Below are 20,527 nucleotides of genomic sequence, written 5' to 3'. Positions count from 1 at the left end.
ACTCTCCACTATGCTATCCAATAAAACTACAATCATATCAGTAGGTGAGGAAATTGTATAAATGACATAGCTACATACAATAATAATGCACAATACATGAATATACAGTACAGGCGTTGACACTAAGGGTTGCCCACCTGCCCCTGGCAGGTAAATAAAACTTTCGGGTAGGTGGCGTTTGCTTTCGGGTTGCCCGACCGGGCAAGTGCGTGTTTGAGAGGGGACGCTCACGCAACCGTCTATAAACACAACACGAGATATCTGTCTAAACACCTGAACGTGGCTAGAGAGCTCTGTCTTCTGGTCTGTGGAATGTAAAATAAGAGCACTAGTTGATCTATAATGTGCTGTTTTCACTGTTACTACACTTAAAAATATAAAATATTGTGAACCCGTAGTCACATTCATAGCTATGTAGGTATTTGGCATACAAATTGAAGTATGACATTTTTTATCGCACAGCCCCATAAAGTTTTTTTAAAAAGTGGTAAATTGAGCGGTAATTGAAATTTTGGGTGATGCGCGAGAAAAAAGGACGCTTCACCGGCGTGTTTCAATGTTGTAGCGCCCTTCTTCACGCCGTTTGGTGACCCCCCAAGGTTGGTGCCCTGTGCTTCAGCACCTCAAGCCTGTTGGATAAGCCAGCACTGAGTGGGAATTATCACTGTGGCAGCTGTGACCTATGTAACACCTCCAATATTAAGCATTCCAGTCATGCACAGTCATTCCCATCAAAAGCAGCACCTGCTCTTCCTAGTCGTTTATATGTTGTGTTGCCCTTGTAGTGTCAGCAAAACCACCAGAAAACTGAAGCAAAGCATTATCGAACACAAGAGCACAACACACAGAAATGGCAGGCATTAGTCCTTTGCTTTACTATTACGATACATTTGAATGATACTAAGCATGGCATCTGTTTATTTATGTTTGTTGGGATTTCTCCTCGAAAAAGCCATGACAAAAGCAAAATAGAAAAAACAGTAAATAACTTTGCAAAATAGAATAAAATAAAGTAAACATCATTTTCTACACAGTGAGATCTGGGTCTGTCAGAAAGTCCAGGATTCAGTTGCCCAGGGTGGTGTTGAATCCTGAGTCTCCTGGTGATGACACAATGGTGTTGAATGCTGAGGTGTATTCAACAAACAGCAACAAATCTGATGTTCCTCAGTTACACATTTATGAAGTAAATAACAATAACCAGGCTATAGTAAGTCATAATATTCGCTGGTTTGAATTAATGTGATTATGGGTACAACAGTTAATACAATATTTAGATTTTCTCTAATATTCACTTCTAATTGCAACTATTTAACTTGACGCTGGATGCCACAGTAAGCTGCAGTCATCAATGAAGTAAAGACGTGGATCACATTTCACAGATCCACTTGGTTGTATGTGTTTTTGAGCAAAACTTATTAGCCCATGTTCCATCACTGTGCTTGTATTCTGCACAGTTCCAGTCAACAAAGTCAACAGGCTGTCCACTGGCCCAGTTCCTGCAGAGTAAACATAAATGAATTTAACCACATCCACTCAGTCACTCACACACATACTGTGAATTGATATAATTACTTATATAAACACTTTGCAAAATGTCTCACAGTGTTTTCAGAGGTGTTCCATTCACCCATGTCCATTCGTCACCCGTGGTCTTTTTCAGACCAATCCAAGATTCTTCACCCCCATGGTTCAATCCTCTGATGAATTCCTGATTTTGTCAATAATTGAACAATAATACATTTTGTTTAATGCATGCAGGTCTTGATGCACACACACACACACACACACACACACACACACACACACACACACACACACACACACACACACACACACACACACACACACACACACACACACACACACACACACACACACACACACACACACACACACACACACACACACACACACACACCTGTTCGTCTTCACTATTGATGATCACCAGATGTGCTGCTGTCTTCTGACATTGTTCTCTGCTTTTCTCCCAGGTTTTCTTTTCAGTAGATCTGTTATAACAGCTGCATCCAAACCTCTGCCATCCACTGGGACACGACTTGACTGAACATCAAACAGGAGTTTTAGTGATGGATTTTCATTGTACCGATAATATGTAACACAGAGTGGTTATAAGTAGTCAGTTATAATTAGTCTTTGGCAAACCTATATATTTATTTATTTTATAAATGTTGTTTGTGCACCTCTTTTAGAATGTGTATGCATGTTTAACTAATGTTTCATAAACTCTCAATGCCACATTCCTCTTACACATGTGACCCTGACTGATTTTCTCCACAACTCTGCTGCTCATCAAAATCATGACACAAAGCTAAACACTGCCCCCTTGTGTCTCAACATGACATAACAGGAGTCCTTTACCTTTCACTGCCTGCACTGACACTGTTAAACACAGAGACACTCTGGACAGAGTTGAGTGGACATTTAGGATCAGTGATACAAACAGGCTGTTAAACACAGAGACACTCTGGACAGAGTTGAGAGGACATTTAGGATCAGTGATACAAACACACAGTTAAACACAGAGACACTCTGGACAGAGTTGAGTGGACATTTAGGATCAGTGATACAAACACACTGTTAAACACAGAGACACTCTGGACAGAGTTGAGTGGACATTTAGGATCAGTGATACAAACACACTGTTAAGAGTCACCATGAAGATTAAAGTAATCTTGTTACTTTTAAATAACATTTCTTCGAACAAGGTCTCAGAGACTTTGTCATATAGTACAGTAAGTCATTAAGTGATGTAATAGAAGGACATTTCATGCATGTCTACATTTGTATTTAACCGTTTACTAGTCGAATAGTAATGGCTATACTCTCTGATCCTCACACAGGAGTCAGTCTAGCACGGACATGTATTTTCTCTGTCTGTCTGTCTGTCTGTCTGTCTGTCTGTCTGTCTGTCTCTCACACACACAACGTAGTGCAGTGTTATGAAAATAACTGGTCCCTGACATTGACAAGTTGGTTAAAGCAAAGAGATGTCAGGTGTCTGGAAGCAGCAAGTGATTTAGATGAAATTTCATGCTGGCTACACCATGTAAATTTGCCATTTTGGATATTTTTAAAAATATAATAATGGTAATAGGTAGTTAGATTAATCATTAAGCATTAATCATATATGTGTTAAAAACGTATAAATGTATCGACGCTGCTTCTTTTATTTCTCAGGAGCTTGCCCAGTGAAATCCTCAGTGTTAATTGAACTCAGAGCATATTTAACCCATTCAATCCGGGAAAGCATCTGTGTCATTTTGAGATGTATTTGGCTATTAAAAAAACACACCCAGTGTGAAGTGAGCGGTGCTATTTATGAGCGAAGTTTTACGTTAATTTCATCATGTGTCTCGCTAGCAAATCACAGCACGTCCTGCAAAGATAAGTATTCAGACCCTTTGCTATGACACTTGTATATTTGCACCGCTCGGTGCTCAAAAACAACAGTGGTCATCACAGTGATGGAAGCTCCCTTAAAATAAAAAGTATTTTTTTCTAAGCTAGTGGTGCTATTTATGAGTTATTAATTTCATCATGCGTCTCGCTAGCCAATCACAGTACGTCACAGCCAATCAGCCAATCACAGTACAGCGAAAGACACATTTTCACGATGGAAAGAAAAACTTTCGCCACGGATAGGTCCCAATAGTGCGGCACTGAGTGCGGCACTATGAGCTTGTAGATCTGCTATTTTTGAAAAATCATGGAAATTTGTGCAAGTCTTTACAAATGTCTTCTAAATCCTAACAGTTTTCTGAAACACTTATGTTGCTATAATATGTGGTTCTCTAACTTTTTTATGTCAAAATTTCGGCCCACATCAAGTCACCATTTGACCAATGTGGCCCGGACCCCAAAATGAGTTCGACACCCCTGGTTTAAACCCTATAAACTTTGTTGAACAGCAAATAGTGAAGATAGCAGATCTACAGACTCACAACACATTGCAATGCGGTGTGTTGTGAGCTTGTAGATCTGGTATTTTTGCTGAATGTTCACCTATAATCACGTAGATCTACGCGAACCGCTTTAAAGCCGCCACGTGCCAATCGCGTAGATCTACGTTTTTTTTTTTCAATTTCACCCAAAGACCAAGGAGATATGATTAGTTGAAGATCTAGACTCCTATCCACTTCCTTGTTAACTTAATACTTAAAAATGCTGTATTTCGGCTCCTGAGTACTTTTTTTTTTCCAATGAAAAACTCTGGCACTGGCTAAAAAAATATGAAATAATTCTGGCAGTCAATGTTAAAGCCTCACTATGTAACTTTTGTTTAATGAAAAACAATTTGTCCAATCTGTATGGTAGAGTATGTTAATACAATATAACTTATACAATTGGGGTGGTTGTATTTAGTCTCCCTGCTCTTCTATTGAGACATTTAGATTGTGTCAAAGGTCATGTCTCACCTAGACACAGGATCGTTACCCTGAGGAAGACTGTATAGGTCGAAACGTTGGTTTCATTTCATCAAAATTAAAACTTTCTGCATCGTGGCTAAGAGCTGTGCGGCCTCATCCTTGTCAACATTGTCACCTAGACACAGGATCTGACATGAATTTTGACCTGATGGTCAAGATTAAATTGATCCCCGGGGAATGTATTTTTACCATCTAATAGCGCAATGGTAAAAATGCCAGCACTTAAGCAGGAAACCAGGTTCCAATCCGGGGTAGAAGAGGAACGTTACATAGAGCTGCTTTAAGACATGCCCAGAATAGGGAAGCAAGGGTTGATGTGGTTATAGGAAAACTGCAATTAAAAAGAAAAAAAAAAAAGTTTTTTACATGGTTCTATGAACGTGATGATAAACCAGCAGTGATGAGGGTTTACTTACAGACAATAATAATAATAAACTAATTAATATTCCTTCAAAAAAGATGTGTAACCTCTCTCACCTGCTGTCTCTGTCTTAAACTGGTTTAATTCATGTTCTAATCGCTGTATCTTCAGGGTCAGGTTGTCATATCTGGTCTGGAGCTGGTTCCTCTCGAGGGACAGGTTGGATAGTAACTCGGAATTGGCTGAATTACCTGCAAATGAATGACCAAAAGTAGATATTTGTTGATACTGTTCATGCTGAGTCAGGCATCTGTGTAGAAAAGCAGCTTTGAGAGGAAGAAAACTCAATGCTCCTGATCAGGTGTGTTTTTATGTGAATAGGTCTCAAACATGTATGATAAAGTTCTAGTGAACCACATACTATTAATAGTGAAGCATGGAAGGGTTCTTGTGTGAGACACAGTGTAATTTTATTGATGTTAGTGCATGAATTTGACCTTTGACCATTTGATACTCACAGTCCATGGCCCTGTCTACGGTTCTCACTGTGAATATAGCAAACATCAGCGTAAGGATCACAGCACACACTTTGACGATGTTAATCTGGATGGTGAGTTCTCGGTTGAGTTCTCTCTGGAGGATGAGTTTTCTCTGGTCAACTGGAGGATAATAGTACAACAGAGTTCAACTTTAATATGATCAGTTTCAATATTTCATTTAAAGGATCTACACCATGAATTTAAAAAAAAAAATTAATATCATATTGTTTATGTCCCTTCAAAAGGTTTGAGCCTAAATCAAGCCTCAGATATACCCATTTCAACTAACTTCTCTCTGGCTTATAAAGCACTTTCACCTGCAATACCACATTGTCCTGTTTGGCACGGGGCGCTATTGAGCCAGTTGGTATGCATGTTATCTCCTGGTTCTGTGTGGAAAAAGTAAAAAAAAAAAAAAACTGAACTGAAAAAACAGGACGAACGTGACGTCACGTTCGGGTGAAAATCAGTTTGGTCTGTTTTGAGACCAATTTACAGAAAACCCCAGATATGCTGTGAAAGCCTGAGTGTTCAAACTGGGGTATTTTTGGGGATAGAAGAGAGGTAGGGGAGACCAAAAACAGACAAAAAAGAAGGAAAAGAACACGCAGTAGTGGGCAGCATTTATTTCCAGGGGGCCATACGGACTTACGGTACAATTGAATTGAAACTTGAAACACTTGAAACACATAGTCCTGAATTATGTTAAAACTGCATGCATTTGGTATGCCAGACTACTTTACAATAAAGTCCTTTCACAACAAGAATTTTCAGTTACAAAATGTTGATTTCTAAAAAAAAGAAAAAAATCAGCAGTACTGCACTGTATGACTCTGGTGTAATGAAAAGATTACGTACATAAAACAATCCATGTGAATGCTGTATCAACTTTTAAATTAGCCTTTTATACATTTATAAAGTATCTTATATTATGCCATTCCATATAGTAGGTCACTGATAATACACATTGCATTATGTTATACATATGGACTCAAGGTTGACTTTCGCTGTTACATTATAAACATAAAGCATTTGAGTACATACTTAATTGTGACTTTCTCAAAAAGTCCTCATCGGTATATAGTTAGGGTGCATATCACATGGGCTCTAATGTCTGACAGCTAGTCCCCGGTTGCTGCATGTCACTACTCTCTCTGTGTTTCCTGTCTCTCTACACTGTACCCAGAGAGCAACTTTTTCTTGATAATCTACCCTGGCAAATGTATAGCATCCTATCAGAATAAAATATAATTTTGTGACTTAGAAAACTACAATTCCACCCCAAAACACTGTCAGGTGCTCTGCAGTTAAAATGAACCAACCTCCAATGAAAATGCTTTTTTGTAGCTTTTACTTTTGAAATGTTTAAAACACTATGATCTAGACCAGGGGTCTTCAACAGGGGGTCCAGTACACCTATGGGGTCTTTAGAGTTACTATAGTGGAGCTGCCAATTTCTTGTGTGACAGGACCATTTTTATTTATTTTATTTTCAAAAAGATTAAATGTCTGAAAATACACTTTAACACAAATCCAACATATTATAAAAATAAATAATACTTGCTGCTAATCTATGAAGTTTGACAGCATCACTTGGATACAACCTACAGTCACTTAACCCATTTAGGCCTTCTAAATCCTAACCTAACCTTTATTAAAAAAAATTAACATCTAAAGTGACACAGATGCTTTCCCGGTTTTAGAGGTATAACAACGTATAGGCTTTCCCCGGCTTAATGGGTTAAAATAAAAACCTGTGGAATACGTCTAGCTACTGCTAGTCTCAAATATCTCGACGCAAGCAACGGACATGATCAGACAGTCAGCTAAATATATGGTGATCTAGCTTTGAAAGCCTCTTATCAAGTTGCATGCAAGGCTTTCTAAAAAATACTGTGTTAAAATCTTATATATGTCATTCATCTCTCTCTCAGCTAAGGGGTCCTTGGCCTGAGATTGAAGACCTCTAGACCATTACATTAGTCAGTTTGTAGTCATGGATAATGTTTTTTATCTGATAAGAGCACCACAATTACACAGACATCTGTTATATTCTAACCATAGTAATCATAACCATGATTAAGAAATCATAAGATCAACCTTGTCAGATTGTATGATGTACACATAGAAAATAGTGTTCAGAGACAACAATATTTGAATTTTAAAGTATATGTTACATTCAAAAATGTTTGTAGATTGTTGTGTATTGACCGAGCAGCAAAGAGCAGACTACACAGAGTGGTTTAGCTCAATTCCTTTAACTTATACCTCAGACTTCCCGCAAGGCGGACATAGCATATTGTTGAATTCATTTTATATTGCCAACTGTAGCTTACAGTATATTATATCCTACATTAACCCATATTATACAGTAACCAAAATAGCTGTTGTAAGTGACAATAATAAGTGAAAATTGATTATTCTGATATTCCATCCATTCCTTCAGATTTGGGGCTGAAAATTAAGATACTGTACTTATCACAACGTACAATTTAAAACAGCTAAGCGAAGGAGCTTATAGAGAGATGAAGCAGGGATGCCTAATGCTTTGTATAAATTTGTTTTGCATATTAAAGGTATCATGACATTCATTTTCACTTTTTTTATTTTCAATGTTTTATTTGGGGTTTTATGACCTCAATTACACCCCAAAAAACTGAACTTAGAACATTCAGTGGATTTTCTGTGGTCTGGGGTTTTCTGAATAATTAGGCTGAAAAGTAATCTGAGCTTGGCCCTTCGACAGTGAGGTCACAGTCGATTAATCCCGCCCACTCTCCTCCTCGCCCCTCCCCTCCCCTATCCTTTCCTTTGGGGGGGGGGGGGGGGGGGGGGGGAGCAGAGGCAATGATTGACAGGCAAAATCCCTCACCAGCGACACCCGCAGGCAAAGATTTCTTTTTTCATTGCAGTTGAAAAGGCTTTAGAAATGTGAGAGAAAAACACCTGCCATGGATCACTGGAATGGAATTTTCACTTAAAACTTTTTGTACACTTTTGAAGGACCAGGACAAAGACTTTGAATGTTGTGTAAAAGTGAATGTCATTAAACCTTTAAACTAGGCCTCAGTCCATCCATCTTCAGATTTTTTTAATTTTTATTACATTTAGCCTTCTAGTGTGTCATACAGCTGAATGGCATGTATTATTTCATAGAACTGTTCTGTTCTGTGGAAGTCTGTTCAGCTACAAAAGAAGGTTAAGTTGACAGGCTTTTTAATGGGTTAACTGTCAACATTCTTAGGGCTTATCTATTAATCATTATCATATTTTAGAAAATCACACCCTGTGTGAAGTGGGCGGTGTCTTGCTAGCTAATCACAATACTGAATGGAGTCGATCAATCATGTACAAAGGATAAATACATTTATTGAAACACTCTTTATGATGGACAAAACCATAACTTGAAAAAAACAAATTTATGTTTTTTTTCAAGTTATGGTTGCTTATATAGGGCTATGCACATGTGTCATGTGACACTGGCCAATCACAGTCCTGAATAGGCTGTGATTGGCCAATCACAGCGCAGGATAATTGTACAAATTTCCAAACCTCACTTTTAGGGGCGGTTTCACTGCCCAAGATATTTGTACATTTTTCCAAATCTCACTTATATATAAACAATTATTTTTCACGATTTTTCAAAAATAGCAGATCTACAAGCGCTATGAGCTTGTATATCTGCTATTTTAGAATAGCCAAAGAAATCTAAAATGACACGGATGCGTTCCAGGTCTTAATGGGTTAAGTTATTTACACTTTTGCTTGACTTGGTATACTAGTGGGCCTGTGGTCCCTTATTTCTCCACAGTGAAGGTGGCAACGCAAAACACAAGAACATAAATGTCGGCTGAATCGCTTAAAAAAAGAAAAGACAAATGTCTTGTATGAAAAATTGGAAAAATCAGGAAATGATTTCCTTTTCTTTTCTTTTTCTTTTTTTACATGCCAGAGTGGCTGGATAGTCTCCGTAATTTATGACACAAAGAGGACATGTGCATGATGACATTTGCAGTTGGTAGGTGCCAATTGTTCCCTGACTGCAGGCTACCAGTCAAATAAAGGCTAAAAAAAGCCCCCCAAATAACATAAAAATAAAAATAAAAATAGATGTCACATCATGAAATGAGAGATTGTCATTCGACAAGCTGCTGTAGTAATGATGTGAGAAGAGATAGACACTGTAAGTGTGTTACTGTGTACCTTGATCTCCATTAACCACCTGTGAGCCAGAGCCGTGGTCTCTCAGACTGTCTGCTCCTTCATTCTCCACTTTCTCCTCCTCTCCTCTCTCCTCCTGCCTCTCCCTCCTGACTCCTCCACCAGACCTCACACGTGTTGATGTGCCTGGCTTGTCAGAAGTATCTGTAGACATCTTAATGAACCACACAAACAAAGTGACTCAAGTTAATTAACCATGTGAACCCTAGAGTGCCTGTTCTGGGCCTGACATAATAGGTGAACATTTGGCGAAAATAGCAGATCTACAAGCTCACAACGTATTGCAATGCAAAACAAAAGTGAGCTTGTAGATTGGCTATTCACTCTATTTGGTGTACAACAAATTATATAGGGTTTAAGTGGTTAGTAAAAGTACTGTATATTGTTGCTGTTGGGTGGAAACCTTGTATGTCCAAAACCGTTCCATTTTTATTATTATTAACAAACAAAATTAAATAAATATTTTGAAATAGCCGACCTGCAAGCTCACCAACGCATGCGATGCGTTGTTAACTTGTAGATCTGTTATTTTCTCTACTTTATGGGACACTCGTATGATGAAGTAGGGTCAATTTACGCAAAATTATTAAAAGTTGAAATATGGAGATACAAGGATTCTGCCCGACAGCGACGATATGTTAATAATGTACATATTAATATTATGCATTAAGTGATTACAATATAATGCACTACTTTTCTAAAATGTGTTTAAATGTTATCTTACTTACTTTGTCCAATATCTGTGTAGTCCTACATTGGTCTTCAGTGTTGCACAATAGACTGAGCTGCTGTCTGTTCTAGTCTCACTTTAACACTGTGAAACAAAAGCAAGTGGTTTTGGACATACTTGTGAAGGTGCATGCATGCATGTGCCCACAAACACTTTGCAGAATAACCAATAGACTCTTTACCACAGAAAGCCTTTCAGATATGTGTGAAATCCTGGGCGGGGAAAGAGAATGAAAAGTAAAACAAATAAACCAGTATGAATTTTATGAAGAGTTCATAATAGTGGTGACACTGTGGTATTGTAATAACGATGACTAGCAATGTATGATGTTAATTGACAAATCATGATTCTGAAAATCAGGTGTAACCCATTGTTTACCTTTTTTATCTTCTTCTTTTTTCAAAACAGGCCTTGAATTGAATGAGATCTCATGCAATATGGCCATTTTAAGTCTTTGACAAAGAGCCAAACCACGGAGGAGCGTACATGTTTTGAATAGTGTTCATAGCGTGCATCGGCGTAGTTAGATGAAAAATTAAATTCAGTGTTTGGGTTAATGCTGTGGTGACCTTTGTAGTTGCTACAGCTAGAAAGTGTCAGGCAACTACATCCCTGAGTGAGTGATGTGTTAGTTTAGTGACATTGAATACTCACAGTGCACGGCCAGGCATATGATCACAACCAGCAGCATTTAGACACAACATCCTCAGACAGAGCAACGACTCAAAGGCTTTCTCACTGTTTTAGAACACCACACACACACACACACACACACACACACACACACACACACACACACACACACACACACACACACACACACACACACACCAGGATGATCACAGGGTTTTAGCAGCAGAGGAAAGGTTCACAACAATTTTAGAAAACATTCATATTAAATGTGTTACAGTAACTTTCAACATTGACCGCAGAATGCAAAATGAGATGTTTAGACATAGAGTGCATCATTCAGTGATTCTCTAACTACAACCCCGGATGAACAACAACAGTAAAGCCCTGTTGAACAGGAAGAAGAGAGTTTTCATGGCACAACACACTAAGCACTGTAGAGTGTACACAGAGGAGGTCAAGGCCCCAGTGGAGGCCAATAACCCCTACAGGGACAAACTCATCTTCTAATTTTAAACAAGCTTAGTGCTTTATGAGCCTTCCAGCTTATTTTTAGTTTAGTTTGATTCTAAAGTGTGTTACTGTGTACCTTGATCTCCTGTAACCCCCTGTGAGCCAGAGCCTTGGTTTCTGAGACTGTCAGCTCCTTCATAGATGCAAACCTCTCTCACCACCTTCTCTCCTCTCTCCACCAGACCTCACACGCTTTGATTTGACTGGCTTTCCAGAACTATCTGTAGATGTCTTAATGGATGACAAAAAGTAACTCAAGTTAATTAGTAAAAGTATATGTTAATAATGTACATAATTATGCATTAACCACTAGCGTCCTGGGAAAATATTCAGCAATAATATTCAGCAAATAGCACATCTACAAGCTCACAACGTGACGCAATGCGGAAAGTTGTGAGCTAGTAGATCTGCTATTTTCGGCAAAGATATTTGGTGTAGAGGAAAACAGGGAGGGGGCTTGGTGTAGACCCCTGGAGTACTCCAGTCAATGAACTATATAGGATTTAAGTGGTTAAGTCATTACAATATAATGCACTATATTACCACAATACACAATCAATCTAATTTTAAATGTTTAAATGTTTACTTACTTTGATCAATATCGGTGTTGTCCTACATTGGGTTTCACTGTTGCTGAATAGAGCTGCTCTGTGGATGTCATCTCTCTGGACAACTGGAGGATATTAGTACAAGAGTTCAACATTAATATGATCAGCTTCAATGTTTCATGTTATAACACACAGTGAGTGAATATTATAGTGCGATAGATCCAGGCCTGTCTGCCTTGTTTGATGTTGGCTGCTCTTACTTGTGCTCTGAAGACAGGTAGCTGATGAGTCTATGGTATTTAGCTGGATGGAGGATTTTATCCCATTAAGACCTGAAGCTGATTCTACAAATGACCTCTAAATCAGTAGTTCTCAAACTTTTTATATATATATATATATATATATATATATATATATATATACATATATATTCTTTTTTTATTAGTTTTATTTTCTTTTGGCTATATAGCTAATCCAGTTTAGAGGACCTTGTATTGTAAACTGTACTTCCATGTACTTTTTCATTGTCTTTCTAAATAAAGTACTTCAATCAATCAATCTTTTCCTCTCTCGCTATTCTGGACAGGGAGGCCAATTTGGTTTGGTTTCATTTATTTCTTTTGTTTCTCACCATATAAAATTGTATACATTATTGTAAAGTAACTATTAACCCATTAAGACCGGGAACGCATCTGTGTCATTTCAAGATTTTTTTGGCTATTCAAAAATAGATATACAAGCTCAGAGCGTGGCTGTGCCACGTTGGCATATGAGTTTGTAGATCTGCTAGTTTTGAAAAATCTTGAAAATGTGTGCAAATCTTTGAATATGTTTTTTTAAAGCGAACATTTTTAACTAAAATCTTTGCTTCTGAATATATATATTCAAAGATTTGCCCAAATTTTCCACAATAAAAATAGCAGATCTACAAGGTCATAGCTCGGCACTCGGTGCCACGCTATGAGTGTGTATACTGTATCTGCTATTTTTGTATAGCCCAAAGAAATCTTAAAATGACACATATTCCCGGTCATAATGGGTTAAACTAGTCTATCTAATACAACACTCTTTCACCTTATTATTGGTTCAGAGATGTTACAGAACCAACATTGCATGTCCAAAAGGAGGGAGAGCAGAGAGACCTGTGATCCGAGGGTCAGGTATTATACCCTATCATTATAATTGCTATTAAAAATGCCCTTCTACCAGTAGATGAGAGTGAAAGGCTATTCCATATTGGAATCTATCAGCTACATAGCAGCCTACAAATAAGTGACAATGAAATTAAATTGCATGTTACATACAGGATTAAAACAAGAGTTGCAGTAGCTTACAGTATTTCTTGTCAGTTTTTTGTTTCTGTGGTGATACACTGTTCTATCAAGTAGGGCATATAGCGCTTCAAATGAAAGGTAAATTAATTTACAAAGAAAGCAAGAGTTGATCATTATATCTTTATATGATACGCTTCAATGTTTAATTTCAAAGAACACCGAGTGACTATTAAAATTTGGTAGTCCATCATTTTGGACCTAAATGATGGACCTGAACTCTCATGGACCGGCATCCAGATCTGGTATTACAGTATATGGCCCCGATGAACCCAATAATTATAATTGCTATAACAAAATACCATTCTACCAGTAGACTAGAACTCCTGTACATAGTAGCCTACAATAAGTGATAATTAAATGAAACTGCATGTTATATGGATTATTAAAACAATAGCCACAGTAGACTATATTGTTTATTAGTTATTGCATTTCTGTGGTAATAAATCACATAGGTGTGAGGCTCTTCACATGGAATGTAAATTAATTTACAAAGAAAACCTTTGTTGATAAGGATGTAATTGTTATGCGCATTTGTTTTGAAAAGCACCCATTCTCTTGAAAAAACAAATGCACCTAATAATAATGATAATAATACATCCAATTTATATAGCGCTTTTCTCTGTACTCAAAGTCGCTTTACAAAATAAAATAAAAACTACTTTAAGACAATTGGTTCTATTGTGAATCAGCAGCATTTTATATAAGGCCTTAAATAGGCGGAAATAGCAAATAGTTGACTTTTCTGAGCAATATTTACTTGCAATATTTACTTGTCACCACTGCCAAAACACGCCTACCCTGAAAAAGGGTCAATCCTTTCTCATTTTCTACCTGATGTTTTTTGTTTTTACATCATACTTGCATAGATGGTCTACAGGTAGTGTCCTACATCCTAAAGCAATCAGAATGCCAATATTTGGTTCTATTGTGAATCAGCAGCCTTTTATACAAGGCCTTATTATAGGCGGAAATAGCAAAAAGTGGACTTTTCTGAGAAATATTCACATGTAATGCTGGTCCTACTCAGGGGTAGAACAAAATGTGATCTGTTTTTTTTCATATCTTTAAGATGTCCTCTTCATGAAATGTCAGAAGACAGTCAGAAGTTGTATTTATACTGCAAAAGTCACAGGTGGTCTGCAGGTAGTGTCCCTAGATCCCAAAGCAACTAGGATTCCAATATTTGGTTCTATTGTGAATCAGCAGCCATTTATATAAGGCCTTATTATAGGCGTAAATAGCTAAAAGTGGACTCTGAGGAATATTCTCATGTAATAGGCCTACTGGTCCTAGTCTTCTATCAGGGGTAGAACAAAACTTCATCTTGTTTTTCCATAACTTTGACTTATCCTCTTCATGAAATGGATGGTCATAGAAGTTTTTCTTAGATGTCAAAATTCATGAAGTGTATCCATGAACATTTGCAAAAAGACAAAAACAATGCAGAAAAGTCCCTACCTACCTAAGTTAATCCTGCTTCATTGTCCATCTACTGGTTGGATTTACATCATATTTGCACAGATTGTCTACAGGTAGGACCCCAACACCCAAAACAACCAGAAAGATATGTCAAAATATGATGTATTGTGAATCAGCAGGATTTTAGGCTCCTAGGCCTTGTTAAATGATATATTATGAAGTTGTTTTTTTCAGAGTTACTTCTAATCCTGATCTATTAATAGTGTAAAATGCCTGCAAACAAAATGACTGCTTAATAACATAAATATATTCTGATACCATGTTTTTACCCACTTCATATTCATGTGGAATCTAAGGATGTTTCTCAGGTAGGCCTAATATCCTGATGCCTCAAAACAGGTGGAATGACAAAATATAGTTCTATAAGCCTTCTATGGTAGCCAGACTTAAAATGCAGTATGGGCTAAGTAGAATACACTACTGTGTGCCATTCTTAATGAATAATCATCAATCAGCAGCTTATTCTCAATTTCATTTATTTATTTACTTTTCTAAGCAGTGTGGGGGGAACTGACTGACGTGGGCCAAACCGTTTTCCATAAGCTGCTGATTGATGATTATTCGTTAAGAATGGCACACAAAAAGTTGTGTATTCTACAGCATGTATTAAGCCATACTGCATTTAGGTTGTATGGGCTTATAGAAATATATTTTGTCATTCCTGATGCTTTGAGGTGTAGAGATATTAGGCCTACCTCGGAATCATAGATTCCATATGAATATGAAGTGGCTGGGTAAAAACATGGTATCACATTGTATTCCCTGTTATTAAGCAGTCATTTTGTTGTATTTGTAGGCATTTTACAGTATTAATAGATCAGGATTAGAAGTAACTCTGAATTTCTTTTGACATTTATGTCTTTAACCAGGCCTAAGAGCCTATAAAACCCTGCTGATTCACAATACAAGCCACTTTTAACATATTTGTCTGGTGGCTTTGGGGTGTAGGGGTCTTACCTGTAGAGACAATCTGGGTAAATATGATCCCTTTTTCATTCAAGGTGGGGGCAGTTCTGCCCTTTCTTGGTGCAAAAACTTTATTGAAGAATGTCATGACCTTCGCAGTCAATGTAAATAGTTTGATGGTTGATAGTTAGATGACAAGTCAAAGTTAAGAAAAAACAAGGTCAGGTTTTGTTCTACCCCTGACCAAAATCACAAGTGAATATTCCTATTTCTGCCTTGAATAAGGCCTTATATTATATAAAGGCTGCTGATTCACAATAGAACCAAATATTGTCATTCTAGTTGCTTTAGGATGTAGGGACACTACCTACATTGTACAGGTGTTGTTGAATAGTCAACTCCCTATTTCAGGGTAGGTGTGTTTTTGCAGTGGTGAGTCACTTCATGGATGAATTTCATGACTTTTGCAGTAAAAGTAAAACTTACAACTTAGAATCCATTTCATGATGGGGACATCCTAAAGATATGAAATGAAACGATGTCACATTTAGTTCTACCCCTGATAGAAGAGTAGGACCAGTATTACATGTGAATATTCCTAAGAAAAGTCCACTTTTTGCTATTTCCACCCATAATAAAGTTTGATATAAAAGGCTGTAGACCATCTGTGCAAGAATGATGTGAAAACAACCAGCAGGTAGAAAATGAGAAAGGATTGGCTTGGAACGCCCTATTTTAGGGTAGGCGTTTTTTTTTGCAGTGGTGAGTCACTTAATGGATGAATTTCATGACTTTTGCAGTAAAAGTAAAAATTCTGACCATCCATTTCAGGAAGAGGACATCTTAAAGACATGAAAAAACAATGTCACATCTAGTTCTACCCCTGATAAAGAGTTGGACGTGTGCATTGCCCAGAAAAGTCAACTTTTTGCTATTTCCGCCTATTTAAGGCCTTATATAAAAGGCTGCTGATTCACAATAGAACCACATATTGGCATTCTGATTGTTTTGGGATGTAGGGACACTACCTGTAGACCATCTGTGCAAGTATGATCTAAAAACAACCAGCAGGTAGAAAATGACAGAGGATTTACTTGGAACTCTCACTTTCAGGGTAGCCGTTTCTTTGCCTATGTGGTGAGTCACTTCATGGATCAATTTCATGACTTTTGCAGTAAAAGTAAAACTTGGGACAATCCATTTCATGAAGGGGACATCATAAAGATATGAAAAAACAATGTCCTGTTTTGTTCTACCCCGGGGAGGGGTATAGTCAACTTTTGGGGTTCTGGTTCCTGCACTATCTCTTTTCCCCTGTCACGGTCAAGGCAGAGGCAGAGGGCCGCCCACCCTAGAGCCTGGGGGAGTTTTTTGTTGCCACTGTCGCAAACATTGCTTGCTCAGGGTGGGACAATGTCAGGTCTCTGCTTTACATGTTAAAGGTTCTATGACATTCATTTTCACTTTTTTTTAATGTTTTTTTGGGGGTTTTATGACCTCAATTACACCCAAAAAATCGGAACTTTGAACATTCAGTGGATTTTCTGTGGTCTGGGGTTTTCTGAATAATTAGGCTGAAAAGTAATCTGAGCTTGGCCCTTCGGCAGTGAGGTCACAGCCGATTAATCCCGCCCACTCTCCTCCTCGCCCCTCCCCTATCCTTTCCTTTGGGGGGGGGGCGGAGCAGAGGCGATGATTGACAGGCAAAATCCCTCACCAGCGACACCCGCAGGCAAAGATTAATTTTTTCATTGCAGTTGAAAAGGCTTTAGAAATGTGAGAGAAAAACACCTGCCATGGATCAATGGAGTGGAATTTTTTGTTAAAACTTTCTATACACGTTTGAAGGACCATGACAAAGACTTTTAATGTGTGGTAAAACTGAACGTCATGAAACCTTTAAGTGTTTTTAGACAACCTGATTTGACACTTTAATCAAATTGAATTGAAAATGTAAAATGCACTTAAAGGTTATTTCCATCTTTACCGTGGACTTTTTCTCCACTCTGACACAACTCAATTGTCATTGGTCCAACATGGCGGCGTGTCCCATTGGAAAATACTACTTTAAATATTGGGTGACAAGCTGCTGTAGTAAGGTGAGCAGAGAGAGGAACATTTGGGGAGAGCCATGCGAGAGCGGAAGGCCCTTCTGTGTCCGCTCTTCAGTTTCTACCATGTTTTTCTTCCTTCTTCTGCTCTTACTCTCTATCCTCTCTCTTTTCCCCAAAACTACAAAATAATGGTGTGCATGAAAAAAAAAATCACCCACTTCTTTACATCAGTAAACCAGTGATGTGACAAAGTAGATTCTTAACAACTCATTCAGTGCCACAAGACGTCAAAGACGTCATGAGGCCTGACGCCCCGTGTGCCACAAGACGTCAAAGACGTCATAAAAAATAATAAAAAGAAAAAAAAAGAAAAAACATGTTCAGAACCCAAGATATGATGATTTGAAGATTTGCTGCTCCATTCACTTCTTGTTTTACTTTTTACTGAAAAAGGCTGTATCTGCACTTTTTTTTTTACAATTCATTTTGGTTGTGGCACTCAGAACCAAAATTCCATAAATAAGCATGGCACTGAAAGAGTTAAGTGTGATACTGTGTACCTTGATCTCCTGTAGCCCCCTGTGAGCCAGAGCCTTGATCTTGGAGGCTGTCTGCTCCTTCATAGATGCAAACGTCTCTCACCACCTTCTCTCCTCTCTCCTCCCTGGCTCCTCCATCGTACCTCACACGCTTTGATTTGACTATCTTGCCATAAATATCTGTAGACATCTTGAGGAATGACATAAACAAAGTAACACAAGTTAATTAGTAGTTACATGTTAATAATATACATATATGATGCATTAAGTGATTACAATATAATTAAATATATTTACATGTTATGTCACTCACTTTGTCCAATATCGGTGTTGTCCTACATTGGGTTTCATTGTTGTATAATAGAGCTGCTCTGTGGATGTCATCTCTCTGGACAACTGGAGGATATTAGTACAACAGAGTTCAACATTAATATGATCAGCTTCAAAGTTTCCTGTCATAACACAGAGAGTGAACATTATAGTGTGACAACCCCAGGCTTGTTTACCAGCCGGTTTGTCTGACATGTTGGCTGCTCTTACTTGTGCTCATCAGTTATTTTATTTCCTCATTATTATTTCTAAATATATCTGGACTAACCGATACTCACTACTGTGGAAGTAATTTGGCACAATGGACTCACAGCTAGAGGTCTTCAAGGGTCCAAAATGACGGACTAAGGAAATTCGTTCCAAGACTGGATTCCAACATTTTTTATGACGGACCGAACCCTAATAGACCCGTGATATTCGTTCAGAGATCTGGTTGGTTTAGAGATGTTACAGAACCAACATGTTGCCGAGACAAGAGCAGCTGAGTGGGGAGTCGAGAGGCGAACCACCGCAAAAAAACGGGAAATACTGCGATTTTTTTCCTTTTTACTTGTTAATTTGTGTATATAAAATATAGATTCCCTGTCGAATCTAAACAAAGTAACACAAGTTAATTAGTAGTTACATGTTAATAATATACATATATTATGCATTAAGTGATTACAATATAATTAAATATATTCTAATTATATTTACATGTTATGTCACTCACTTTGTCCAATATCGGTGTTGTCCTACATTGCACAGGCTTCAGTGTTGACTGAGCTGCTGTCTGTTCTAGTCTCACTTTAACAATGTCAAACAAAAGCAAGTGGTTTTAACCACCTGTGAACGTGCATGCCATGCATGCATGTGCCCACAAACACTGTGCAGAATAATTCCAGAATTACTGGGCGGGGAAAGTGAATGAAAAGTTCTCTTCACTTCCCTCACAACTGCTATTTTCTCACTACCCTTCAGTAGTGGGAAAAAACTGTGGTATTGTATATAATAATGATGACTAGCAAATAATTATTCTGAAAACACGTTTACCTTTTTTTCAACAAAAGAAATTGGGTACCCACCTGCTCTGCTGGGCTACGTAACCTTATTTATGTACAGGTTTATGTGTAGGGCATCCGAGTCAGTAAGTGACATCATTGCTGTCATAACGAACCCTACACGCAGTTCTGTCAGGTTGTCCTCTAGACTGTGGAACCATTGGCGCACATGTCTGTATGTCAATGTGGGCTATTTGCATTTTATTTCATTTTTTTCCTTTTCTTTTAATGTTGTGTTGTATAATTGTAATATGAATCTCCCTGTGTCTGAAATAAAGATTGCATTGAATTGAACACAAGCCTTGAATTGAATGACATCTCATGCCATACGTCCATTTTAAGGCTTTGACCAAGGGCCAAACCACAGAGGAGTGTACATGTTTTGAATAGTGTTCATGGCGTGCATCGGCGTAGATGTAATTTTTAATTCAGTTAATTGGGTTAAGAGGTGACCTTTGTAGTTGCTACAGCTAGAAAGTGGCAGGAAACAAAATCCCTGAGTGAGTGATGTGGTAGTTTTTGTGACATTGAATACTCACAGTGCACGGCCAGGCCTATGATCACAACATCACAGCATCCCCAGACACAAAGCAACAACTCTGAAAGGCCTTCTCACTGTTTTAGAGCACTGTCCTGCAATCGAAAGTACAGTGACTGAGAGAGAGTCAAGTTTTATGAAATAATTCTGACTGATATGTCTGTGCTGCAATAGTAAAGACAGTCTTTGAACAATGAACTCGTTCCACTTTGGAACAGAAAAACTGTCCTTGACAGCAACCTACAAACACGTGCGCGCACTCGCACTCACACACACACACACACACACACACACACACACACACACACACACAC

At 38.0% G+C, this 20,527-nt stretch overlaps 1 protein-coding gene across 1 annotated transcript; it reads right to left on the bottom strand.

The window, feature by feature from the left end:
* Window positions 1-851: 851 nt before the first annotated feature.
* LOC308080782 (asialoglycoprotein receptor 2-like) lies at window positions 852-19,473 on the bottom strand. The gene is made up of 13 exons (XM_080422774.1): window positions 19,348-19,473; window positions 18,619-18,701; window positions 18,327-18,495; window positions 12,036-12,118; window positions 11,522-11,676; window positions 10,957-11,040; window positions 10,301-10,514; window positions 9,555-9,726; window positions 5,331-5,471; window positions 4,929-5,063; window positions 1,922-2,064; window positions 1,605-1,711; window positions 852-1,499 (listed from the first exon to the last, which is right to left on the bottom strand). The coding sequence occupies exons 8-13, from the start codon at window positions 9,724-9,726 to the stop codon at window positions 1,370-1,372; spliced, it is 828 nt and encodes a 275-aa protein (XP_080278900.1). The 5' UTR covers window positions 10,301-10,514; window positions 10,957-11,040; window positions 11,522-11,676; window positions 12,036-12,118; window positions 18,327-18,495; window positions 18,619-18,701; window positions 19,348-19,473; the 3' UTR covers window positions 852-1,369.
* Window positions 19,474-20,527: the final 1,054 nt, after the last annotated feature.

Source organism: Gymnoscopelus braueri, assembly GCF_963280865.1.
Source record: "Gymnoscopelus braueri genome assembly, chromosome: 24".
NCBI classification, from domain to species: Eukaryota; Metazoa; Chordata; class Actinopteri; order Myctophiformes; family Myctophidae; genus Gymnoscopelus; species Gymnoscopelus braueri.
The sequence above is the reverse complement of the archived record's forward strand: the minus strand, read 5'-3'. Positions and strand labels throughout refer to the sequence as shown.